The sequence below is a fragment of the Diplotaxodon limnothrissa genome, linkage group LG12, assembly GCF_057381915.1.
Source record: "Diplotaxodon limnothrissa isolate DT_005_m linkage group LG12, D_limnothrissa_male_GT1.1, whole genome shotgun sequence".
NCBI classification, from domain to species: domain Eukaryota; kingdom Metazoa; phylum Chordata; class Actinopteri; order Cichliformes; family Cichlidae; genus Diplotaxodon; species Diplotaxodon limnothrissa.
In genome coordinates this window covers 1,863,934-1,875,983 of record NC_140607.1, presented here as the reverse complement: position 1 = coordinate 1,875,983, position 12,050 = coordinate 1,863,934, and the positions used below count along the sequence as shown (strand labels likewise).

Here is a 12,050-nt window from a genome sequence, read left to right as displayed (position 1 = left end):
ATAGACAAATAAATAAAAAGGCACCGGGATGCCAGGTTTTCCTTCATCCCCCATTTGCATGCAGCATCTAGCGTCCCTACTACCGAACTGCCAGTTTCTCCACTTCTATCATTGCAAGCAGCAGCAAACCCTTCTAGCACAGTGGTGTCAGGCTCTTGCTATATCTGCCATGTGCAAACCGCAGTGACAAGCTTCTTACCCCTGAGTTGCCAGTTCCTGTCCATCCATCAGGGCTAAAGCAGCAGAGAATCCTTCTAGGTGGTTCCTTCTATATCCATCATTCGTAATCGCAGCAGCAATCTTCTTCCACCACGTTGCTAGTTTCTCAGCATCCGTTATTCCAAAGCAGCAGTAAAACCCCTCTGGCACTAAGATGACAGGTTCTCTCTTTATCCCTCATTCGCAAATGCAACAGCATGCCTCCGGCACCGAGATACCAGTTTCGCTGCCATCTTTCCTGCCTTTGCAAAACAAAGGTGAACCTTTGTGGCACCGAGATGGCAGGTTCTGTCCTCTATCGCTCCTTCTAAGACATCCAAACTGCGTCATGCGCATAATTCTTCATAGCGTGCCTTCACTTCTCATGTGCTTTCACCAGCATCATCAGGCATCCACCCTCGACACAATCATTTGAGACCGCTCTCTAAGTCGACTCACGGTTCTGACTGCGTCTGAACGACTTATCATCTCCCATGAAGTCCAGTGGACTCGCACTCTGCTCTCGGACGATTTTGACGTTATTATAGCAGAGATTATTTTCCTCTAATCAGTCTTTCAATTCATCAACTCTCCCCAAGCTGGTACTGTCACTTCTGTTAATTCAGAAATCAGCTGAGGCGTTATTGCTACCTTATCTGAAGTAATTAACCAGCTAAGCACCCCCTCTCCATCTTCTACTCAAAGACAAGCTTTTTGAGGCGCCGAGCCCTACCTCAAATCTCAAATCCAGCATTCTTCTCTGTCAGAGCTTCAGCTCAAAGTTGAGCCACGTCGCTACCCGATCGAGGGTTCCCCTCATTCATCCATTAAGATTTCCGTTGTTTGCAACTTCCTTTGATCTCTTCTCCTGCCATTCCTTCCGAATTGTCTGAGCTCATCCTCTCCACACCACGGAGCGACGTTCGCTCTCCATGCGATCGTCTTTGTCCTCTTCTCCTTCTCTCTCCCCACCTTTACCTACTAAAATGCTGTCAATCCGAAAATGAGGACGTGGGTCCAGCTAGTGAATTGGAGATTATGTATTGGAATTTCAGGAGTGGGACCACGCCTCCAAACACGCTCCTTCCGGATGTCATCTATATATAGGGGGCGATCGTGGCTCAAGAGTTCAACAGTGTATGAATGTGTGTGTGAATGGGTGGATGACTGAACGTGTAAAGCGCTTTGAGGTCCTTAGGGACTAGAAAAGCGCTATATAAATACAGTAGGGCTGGGTATCGTCACTGATTTCTAGAATCGATTCAATTCCGATTCACAAGGTCCCGAATCGATTCGATCCACGATTCGATTTAAATCTGGGAAATTTTGACAGTCAGAAATATTATAATTCAGATCTGTACATTTACATATTTTTGTATCAATAAAAAGGAAGCTGACAGTTTCGAGACTTTATCACAGGTGTGAGCGTCACAGCAGAGGCCTTTGTGTCAAAGTAGCGGAAGATAAAACACAGAAAAACATGAAGGTGATTTTCCTGTTCTGGGATTTTATAAAAATATTCTGCAGTACATCAAAAACGAAAGAAAACCATTAATCAACATATGAACATCACCTCTGAAGTTACAGCGGTTTTATTAGAGACACAGCGTTTTGCATTTTGAATAATTTTAAAAAGTTTAAATTTGTTCAGTATTGAACAGCAGAAATGAGGTTTTCTTTTCGGAAGTATGTAAAAGGGAAAAAAACAGCGGCTGACAGCGCTGTAAACAACAGTAGACTGGTGCGTAACAAGCAAGCGAATAATGAAGAAAGGGAAACTGTTCTTGAAGTACAGAGAGAGAGAGAGAGCTGTGCATCGCGGTGGAAGCAAAACAGTGAAAGTCAGAGTGAATTCATGACGATGTTTATGTGAAGCGTAGTTTGGATCTTCTTTTGCTGCTGGTTCGGTCAATATTGTTTGGAGAGAGATCAAACTAACAGCTTTAGAATCGGCGCAAAAAGGGCGTGAACACACAGCGCCGACCCGCCGACAGATCAGAATCAGCGAGCTGTCGGCTTTCAGCCCCGACCGTGAGAAAGGCGACATCTAACTGATTCTGATCCGCGGGTCGCGCTGTGTGTTTAAGTCTATGTGCAGAATCCCTGTACCTGCTCTCATTTACTGTCTTAGCTGTTTGGTGGTTCTTGAAATTTTGTGAGATGTCACCAGAGATTCTGGCATTTCAGGCAAAATAAATTTATATTAAAAAAATCGACTCAGGATTTTAATGAATCGATTTTACGTTATCCAAGCCAGAATCGATCTTAATCGATGAATCGATTATAAAAACCCACCCCTAAAATACAGGCCATTTACCATATAGGTTCCCTCAGTTCTGCAAGCTGTTCATTCTCGTTTACGTGACCCACCCTTCCTCCCTCCTTGTTCTTAATTCTTTAACTTCTTCACTCCTATTTATAGCACGGGATCTGCCAGGCCCGGGAGCCGTCGCCAGTCCCCTTCGAGGCCTTCCCCAAACCGCAGCTCAATTAATGTCCAAGCATCACCTTTACCTACTAAAACGCTGCCAATCCTAAAATGAGGATGTGGGCCCAGCTAGTGAATGGATGTTAAAATCACCCACAATAATTATTTTATCTGAGCTGAGCACTAAGTCAGATAAAAAGTCCCAGAAATCAGACAGAAACTCAGTGTAAGGCCCAGGTGGACAATAGATGATAATAAATAAGACTGCTTTCTGAGTTTTACAGCTGGGGTGGACAAGACTAACCATCAGGCTTTCCAATGAATTAAAAGTCTGTCTGGGTCTTTGGTTAATAAGCTTGAGTGGACGATTGATGCCAAACCCTCTTTTGGCCTGTACTTCGAGGATTCTGATGATTACTATGACTGAGGGACATTCATTCATCTAAATTAACATTATGTTGAAACCAGGTTTCTGTGAGGCAGACTAAATCAGTTTATTGATCAATTGTTAATTTATGTACTAACAGGGATTCAACGGGAGACCAAATATTAATCCAGATTTGACTGTTTTACTCTTTGGTGCAGTCGTGGATACTGTATTGTTCTTTCTTTGTGATTTCTTTATGCTTAAATCATTTTTTCATGATTTTTGGTGATTTGGGAGTAGACATAGTCTTTAAGGGGATTTTGGAGGGATAAGGGAAGGAGAGAAGCTGCAGACAGCTCTGTAAGACTCTGTCACTCTTTCTGGTAAAGATGTTGGACAGGTCATCTGTTTGAAGCACCTCTTGCACCTCTAGTTCTTCGGCATCTCTGGCTCCACACTCATAATCCAAACATTGATTGGTCACATAACAGCATTTCTGGTTAGATCACATGGCATCAACCCAACTGCATAAAATCTGCATCGCCACCCTTTCACCTCCTGCCGAACCACCAACTGATGTGAAACTTTCAAAATGTTTTCAGTTCAGGTATAGTGACAGCACAGGGAGGATTAAATTCATGAATTCAGTTATTCATCTACATCAGCAGGGGGTCTGGAGCAGATTGCAGTTGTGTTTTCAGGCAGCTTCAGTCTTTAGTTTGAGTAAAAATGTGCACTGACATTTGAAAACAGGGTCCTTTTTCATATGTCTGCTGTAGCCATCATGTAATTTGCCCATTTCCTCCTTTCTTCCCATCCAGCTTCACCTGCAGCCCAGCTCTTCGGCTCTTCTGTCTCAGTCTAACGTTGGGGCTCTGTTGAAGGAACTGGCTGATGTAGAGAGGCTTCTGAAGGATGTGGACCTGCTTTCTAGTCTGGCTCGCCTGCTGCCCAAAGGGGCCTGTGCTGGTCGAACTCCAGCATCGCCAGCAAACACAACATGGCCTCTCAATGCCACCACATGGGGCCCCAACACAACTGACATTCCCGTAGAGGGTGATGAAGGAGGAGAGGAAGGTGGAGGAGCAGGAAGTGGGAAAGGGAAGAAGGAAACGGAGAATCCTCATTCTCAGTTTTCAGCATTTGTACAGTTATGGGCTGGACTGCAGCCCATTCTGTGTGGGAATAACAGGTGGGTATGACAAAAACTGTCTTTAATTGTATGAGGAATGCTTTTGTCATGTTGTTTTAAATAATATGAACATACATTTAAAGAAGTGCCCACGTGTTTAGACTACTCCTTTTTACAAAAAAGCTACCCAACCGAAGAGAAACAGAAGCAGCCACAGGTTTTATCTTTATATGAACAATGGTCAGAGTACAAAGCATATGCAATGAGAAAGCTCCTCCTCAGCTTCTCAACATAATAAAGTTCTAGCACATAAATTAAATACCAATCACATCAAGAATACGAGAACAGAGAGATTGTTAACAGCTTAAATGGGAAGAAATTAAAATACCAAAATACCTGGATATCAACATCAGCAAGAATGTCAATTAACTGTTTGTGAAATTGAAATAAGAGGATTACTTCTAGGACTTGTAGACAGTCAACTGTGTGGAATTAAATGAACTACAACTGAGCTCTAAAAGGATAAATGGACTGGTTCTTATATAGCGCTTTTCGACTTTATCTGAGCGCTCAAAGTCTTTATACATTCTCACATTCATACAAGCACTTTTTTCAGTTTTTTTCTGGTTAAACACTTTCTAACATTCACACACACTCATACTCTGTTGGATGCATGGGAGAGCACCTTGGGGTTAGTATCTTGCCCAAAGATATTTAACATGCAGACTGGAGAAGCCAGGGATCAAACCACCAACCTTCCCATTAGTAGATGACCTGCTGGATCTCCTGAGCTACAGCTGCCCCACCTCTAACTGATATAATTGTTGTAAATCAAAGTAATTATTGCTAAAACCACAAAATACTATGATAATAAATTTTTTAAAATTATTTTCAAACTACTCTGCTGTCCATGCACTTTATCGGCATACCGTTCTAGTAAACAAAAAAAGTGTGAAATATCTCAAAACATGCTTTATATTTTAGATTCTTCTAAATAGCCAACCTTTGCTTGATTACTGCTTTGCACTGTGGCATTTATCTGGGCTGAAAGTATCCTCAGCAGCAGAGGGACTCTTGGTCTTCCTTTCCTGCAGCAGTCCTCATGTGAGCCAGTTTCATCGTAGCGCTTGATGATTTTTGCGACTCCACTTGGGGACACATTCAAATTTTTAGCAACTTTTTGACTGACTGACTTTCAGTCCTTAAAGTAATGATGGGCTGTTGTTTCTCTTTACTCAGCTGATTGGTTCTTGCCATAATGTGAATTCTAACAGTTGTCAAATAGGGCTGTCAGCTGTGTCCGAACCTGACTTCTGCACAAAACAACTGATGGTCCCAGTGGCATTAAGAAGGCAAGAAATGAACAAATGGACCCTGACAGGCACACCTGTGAGGTGACTACATCATGAAGCTCACTGAGAGAAGGCCGAGGGTTTGCAGCGCTGTCAACAAGACAAATGGTGGAATCTAAAATATAAACATATTTAGAGTTATTTATCATTTTTTCTTTGCTTCCATATATCTGGCTTCATCTATTTGATGTCTTCAGTTTGTATCTACAATGTAGGAAGGGTAGTAAAAATAAAGAAAAAGCATTAAATGAGTAGGTGTGTCCAAACTTTTTACCTGTAGTGTATAACCTAGAAGATACAGATCAAATTACAAAGTACTGTTAGTTATAGTAGGGCTGTCTTGGTCGACACGCCTCTACAATGTTCCATGGAGATCAGGGGTGGTAGCTCTGGATCGGCAGACCTGGTGGTGGTTTCCATCTTCAAAGAAGGGGATCGAACGGTGTGTTCCCGCTACTGGGGAATCACACTCCTCAGCCTCCCTGGGAAAGTCTATGCCAGGGTGCTGGAAAGGAGAGTCTGTCCGTTAGTCGAACCTCGGATACAGGAGGAACAATGCGGTTTTCGTCCTGGTCGTGGAACACTGGACCAGCTCTTTACCCTCTCAAGGATACTTGAGGGTGCATGGGAGTTTGCCCAACCAGTCTACATGTGTTTCATGGACTTGGAGAAGGCATTCGACCGTGTTCCTCAGACTGTCCTGTTGGAGGTGCTCTGAGAATATGGGGAGTCTGGCCCATTGCTACGGGCCATTCGATCTTTATACAACCGTTGCGAGAGCTTGGTCCAACATAAGTCGGACAATAAGTCGGACTCGTTCCTAGTGGGTGATGGGCTCCGCCAGGGCTGCCCTTTGTCACCGATTCTGTTCATAATTTTTGTGGACAGAATTTCTAGGTGCAGCCAAGTGGTGGAAGGCTTCACTTGATTGGTCTCAGAATCTCATCTCTGCTTTTCACGGATGATGTGGTTCTGTTGGCTTCATTGAGTGATGGCCTCCAGCTCGCAGTGGAATGGTTTGCAGCCGAGTGTGAAGCAGTGGGAATCAGAATCAGAATCAGAATCAGAATCAGAATGGGTTTATTGCCAGATGTTGAGGTTTACAACATTAGGAAATTGCTGCGGTGCTTCAGTGCAGACAATAAGAATTAAAGTGCTATGTAGAAAGAAAGATATGTGCATGAGATATACATGAGATATATACATGAGAATAAGAATTAAGAGTGCTACGTAGAAAGATATATACATGAGTGCAGGTGGTGATCAGTGCCAGACATGAAATGATGCAGTGACACAGCGTAGGGTCATGTGTTAGTGGCGGGGACAGTCATGTGGTTATTGTTCATGTGTCCAACAGCAGAGGGGAAGAAACTGTTCTTGTGGCGAGAGGTTCTGGTGCGAATGGACCGGAGCCTCCTGCCTGAGGGGAGCAGGTCAAACAGACTGTGTCCAGGGTGAGAAGGGTCAGCTGAGATCCGGGCTGCACGCCGCAGTGTCCTGGAGGTGTGCAGGTCCTGCAGAGATGGGAGTCTGCAGCCAATCACCTTCTCAGCAGAGCGCACAACACGCTGCAGTCTCTGTTTGTCCCTGATAGTGGCTCCAGCGTACCACACGGTGATGGAGGAGGTGAGGATGGACTCGATGATTGCGGTGTAGAATTGCATCATCGTCCGTGTTGGCAGGTTGAATTTCTTCAGCTGCCTCAGGAAGTACATCCTCTGCTGGGCTTTCTTGATGACGGAGGTGATGGTGGGCTCCCACTTCAGGTCCTGGGTGATGGTGGTACCCAGGAAGCGGAATGAGTCCACAGAGGTGATGGGGGTGTCAGTCAGGATGATGGGGGGGAGTGGGGCTGTGTGCTTCCTGAAGTCCACAATAATCTCCACTGTCTTCTGGGCATTCAGCACCAGGTTGTTGTGGCTGCACCAGGACACCAGACGTTCAACCTCCCTCCTGTAGGCAGACTCATCCCCGTCAGAGATGAGCCCAATGACGGTGGTGTCATCTGCGAACTTGATTAGCTTGACAGACTGGTGGGTGGAGGTGCAGCAGTTGGTGTACAGGGAGAAGAGCAGAGGAGAAAGAACACAGCCCTGAGGGGAGCCGGTGCTGATGGTCCGGGAGTCCGAGACATTCTTTCCCAGCCTCACATGCTGCTTCCTGTCCGTCAGGAAGTCAGTGATCCACTGGCAGATGGGATCAGGCACATTCATCTGGGAAAGCTTGCCTCGGAGATGGTCTGGAAGGATGGTGTTGAAGGCAGAGCTGAAGTCCACAAACAGGATCCTGGCGTAGGTTCCTGGGGAGTCCAGATGCTGCAGGATGAAGTGTAGGGCCATGTTGATGGCGTCGTCTACAGACCTGTTGGCTCTATATGCAAACTGCAGGGGGTCCAGGAGGGGGGCCGTGAGGGTCTTGAGATGGGAGAGAACTAGGCGCTCAAATGACTTCATGACCACAGATGTCAGAGCCACGGGTCTGTAGTCATTTAGTCCAGTGATCCTAGGTTTCTTGGGGACAGGGATTATGGTAGAGGACTTGAAGCAGGCAGGCACATGACATGCCTGCAGTGAGGAGTTGAAGGTGGTTCTGATGATGTGGTTCTGTTGGCTTCATTGAGTGATGGCCTCCAGCTCGCAGTGGAATGGTTTGCAGCCGAGTGTGAAGCAGTGGGAATCAGATGAGGCACGCATCCAGTTCAGCCATCCGGGAGGGGCTCAGAGTAGAGCAGCTCCTCTGCATCGACAGGAGTCAGTTGAGGTGGTTCGGGCATCTGACAAGGACGCTGCCTGGACGCCTCCTGGGTGAGGTGTTCCGGGCATGTCCCATTGGGATGATGCCCTGGGGCAGACCCAGGACGTGCTGGAGAGATTATATCTCTCAGCTAGCTGGGAATGCCTTGGTGTTCCCCCAGACAAGCGGGAGGAGGTGGTGGAGGAGAGGGAGGTCTTGGCTTCTCTGCATAGGCTGCTGTCCCCGCGACCCGGCCCCAGATAAGCGGAAGAAAATGGATGGATGTTACTTAGCAGTACAGTCTGTGCTCTTAACCATAGATCTTGTTGCAGGATAATTGAACCGGAGGCTTTGAAGCAGGGAAACATGAGCTCTCTGGGATTCACCAGCAAAGAACAAAGGAATTTGGGCCTACTGGTTCACTTGATGACTACAAATCCCAAGATCCTCTACTCTCCTATTGGCTCCCAGGTGGACAAAGTGATTCAGAAGGCATGTAAACACCACTCTCTTTCGTGTATATATACAAAAAGATTTGCATTATCAATCAAGTATGAACAAAGCTTTTGTCATAACCAGCAAAAATACACTGTCCAAGCTATTAGTGTGTTTTCTTCCAAAACACTGGGAGGCAGAACGGACTGAATGAGTATGATGTAGATCACCACCATCTAATTTTTAACCCTAACCTGATACAATGTTCATTCAGAACATTTTCAATGTGTTGGTGCAACATGATCTATGCAACACTCCATAATGACAAAGCAAAAGATGTTTCCATTCACTTGTTTTAGAATTGTTGAAAAAAAGGCTGATATTTTGCATTCATACTATTAATCACGCACTTGGATATGACTGTGCTCTGTTGTCTGTGAAATGCTTTTAGAATTTGATTGGAGTCCACCTGTCATAGAACATATGTCTGTGAGGGTTCTCAGTCATCCAGGTCGTCGTAGTCAAAGGAGCTTGCAAAGAAAAGCGTCTGGACTTCTTTAAGTTGCTTGAAGACGTTTCACCTCTCATCCGAGAAGCTTCTTCAGTTCTAAGGTCAAATGGTGGAGAGTCCCAGATTTAAACCTAGTGGGAGTTTCCCCCCACAGAGGGACAATCACATGATAAGATGGGGCCAGGTTTCACAATGAACTCACCCGAAACCCTGGCTGATTGGGACCCACACCCAGTTTCACACCTTGGCTCATGTGATTAGAGGATCATCAGGGGGTCCTTTTGTCCCTCTGTGGGGGGAAACTCCCACGGGGTTTAAATCTGGGACTCCCCACCATTTGACCTTAGAACTGAAGAAGCTTCTCTGTTCTCTGATGAGAGGTGAAACGTCTTCAAGTAACTTAAAGAAGTCCAGACGCTTTTCTTTGCAAGCTCCTTTGACGTCATAGAACATAATTGAAAAGGCCAGTGAGACAGGGCTGTGTCCAAGCACAGATCTGGGAGTAAATATATTTAGGATGTTTAAGACCACGGTGCCCTCCACTACTGTAAGAACTGTGTTACTGTATTGGAAGAAGAAGAAATAATAAGAAGAAAATAATAGAAGACATTTTATTTATAGATATACATATATTTGTTTATACAGATTCATACAGATTGTAATGAAAAACTAATGTGTTCACTTTTTTCTTTAAAGGCCAATGAGACATTTGCATTTGTTGGGAATGTGACACATTACACCCGGGTGTGGCTCAATATCTCCTCCCAGCTCAGGAGTTTCCTGGAGGAGGGCCAGTTCCACAAGCACCTGGTGTGGCTGCAGCAGGTACATTTACAAAAGAGCCCACGGACATGACGCTGCAGTGCTGTCTGTGCTGGAACATTTACATCCATCTTTTCCTAGAATTAGATTTTGAGTCAGGAGCCTTTTAATTGTGCTCTGCTTCTGCTTCATTCATCTTGTTTTTCTTTGCTCAAGTTGTTCTCAGATCTTCAGCAGCACCCTGAGTTGATAAATGGCACAGACACTGAGCTAATGCAAAGTCTGATGGAAGGAAACTACAGTCTTCCCAACACCTCCACCTTGCTAGAACAGCTGGACACCATTGACAATGCTGCCTGTGGCTGGACACACTTTATGTCTAAGGTCAGCACAGTTTTTATCTTAAATTTTACAAAGATAAAACAATGCATCACTCCAAAAACTTAGTTTTGACCTTATAAAAAAGCAGTTCTATAAATTCAGCCACATGACCACATGAAAGCAGCGGCCCAGGTTTGAGTCTGATCCATGTATGTCTTCCCTCCCCCTCTTGCTCCGCTTTTCTGTCTATCTCTACTATTGCTATCCAATAAAGGCAAAAAAATAAAAACACTTATGCATCCTGGATAACTATGCATAGTGTGGATATCGAGTTCAGAAGAGAAAAAGAGTTCTCATTAAGAAGGAAAATACAATAGATGATTTAAGAAGGGGCCACCCGGGGAATGAATATGGAGCTGGGACAGGTTTGGACCATAATACCAGAACCAACTGGTGGACATGGGAGGTGATCAGGTTGAAGAAAGTCTTACCTGGCTTCGTTAGCCAATGGGACTGCTGATGCAAAAACTTGGGTGTGGGAGGAGTTTGGGGACATAAAACAAGACTTTTGGTCAGCATCAAGGTGATTCTGGCACATGACTCAGGAGGGGGATGCAGTGTTCCACTCACAATATATAAAGTGGTCGCAGAACACAGAACAAGCTCTTTATCCTCCTGAGGTTATTTGAGGGTGTGTGGGAGTTGTACAGTTGTCATCATGTCCCATGGGGTCAGCCCTGGGGTGTCTGGCCTGTTGCTGTGGGCCATTTGCTCCCTCTACCACTGCAGCGCGAGCTTGAACCATATTGTTGGCAATAAGTAGGACTCAGTGAGTGTTGAACCGTGCCAGTTCTGCCCTTGGTCACCAGTTTTGTTCATAGTTTTATGGACACATTATCTAGCCCTAGCAGGTGATGGAGGCTCTTGGGGTCTTGTTCATGAGGTCACAGATACAAGTGGTGGAAATTAGTTTCTTTCAAAGGGTGGCTGGGTTCTTCCCTTAGAGATAAGGTTACTCCAAGTCCCCCTCGGATGTTTGTTCATCCGAGGGGGACTTGGAGTAAAGCCTCTGCTCCTCAACATCAGGAGTCCTACTTGATGCCTCCTAGTCGAGGTGTTTCAGGCATATCGTACTGGGATGAGGCACCAGGTCATACCCAGGATATGCTGGAGAGATTATATGTCAGTTGACCAATGCAGTGTCCCCCTGGCTAAGCTGGAAGAGGTGGTCAGGGTGAGGGAAGTCTGGGCTTCTCTGCAAAGACTGCTGCTCCTGCGAGCCAAACCTGAATGCAGGGCTGCAATAATAATGACAACAATATTCATTCATTTTTATCTGCTTCACAACAACAACAACAACAACAACAAAGAAATAATCTTTCTTTATTAATGTTACTTACAGAGTGGGGTCATTATAAGACAAGTGACTGCTATCAGCTTTTAGCTACGTCTTTCTTTTTCTGTTTAATCACGTACCAGTATTTCAAATGTTTGGATTACACATGAAAACACGACTGGTACGCTGGTGTGATATTCACGTGAATTAACTTTTTTTTGCTTTCTTGATTCTGGTGTCAGTCACAACAGTCATGGATGACTCTTTGTGTTTATATTTTATTAAAATTGTTATTAGGAATCCACAGATAAATGCAAAGTCATTGCATTAAATCACACTGAGAAGTTTTTACATTCTATTTAATGTCTTTGGACTTTGTAGAGAAAACAGAGACAACAGCACACGATCCTACTGCGTGCTGTAAATATGTAAAGACTTTAATAAGCTCATATGATGGTTTCATCTTGGTGCTAAA

The 12,050-nt window shown here is 44.8% G+C and overlaps 1 protein-coding gene across 2 annotated transcripts in view; it reads left to right on the top strand.

Annotated features, from left to right (window-relative positions):
• The window catches only part of abca2 (ATP-binding cassette, sub-family A (ABC1), member 2), a 116,332-nt gene that overhangs the window by 45,139 nt on the left and 59,143 nt on the right, over positions 1-12,050 (top strand). For both annotated transcript variants that reach the window (XM_085367023.1, XM_085367024.1), the window contains 4 exons: positions 3,815-4,185; positions 8,543-8,702; positions 9,853-9,981; positions 10,135-10,302. In XM_085367023.1, coding sequence (XP_085223149.1) covers positions 3,815-4,185; positions 8,543-8,702; positions 9,853-9,981; positions 10,135-10,302 — 828 coding nt within the window. The remainder of the gene's footprint in view (positions 1-3,814; positions 4,186-8,542; positions 8,703-9,852; positions 9,982-10,134; positions 10,303-12,050) is intronic.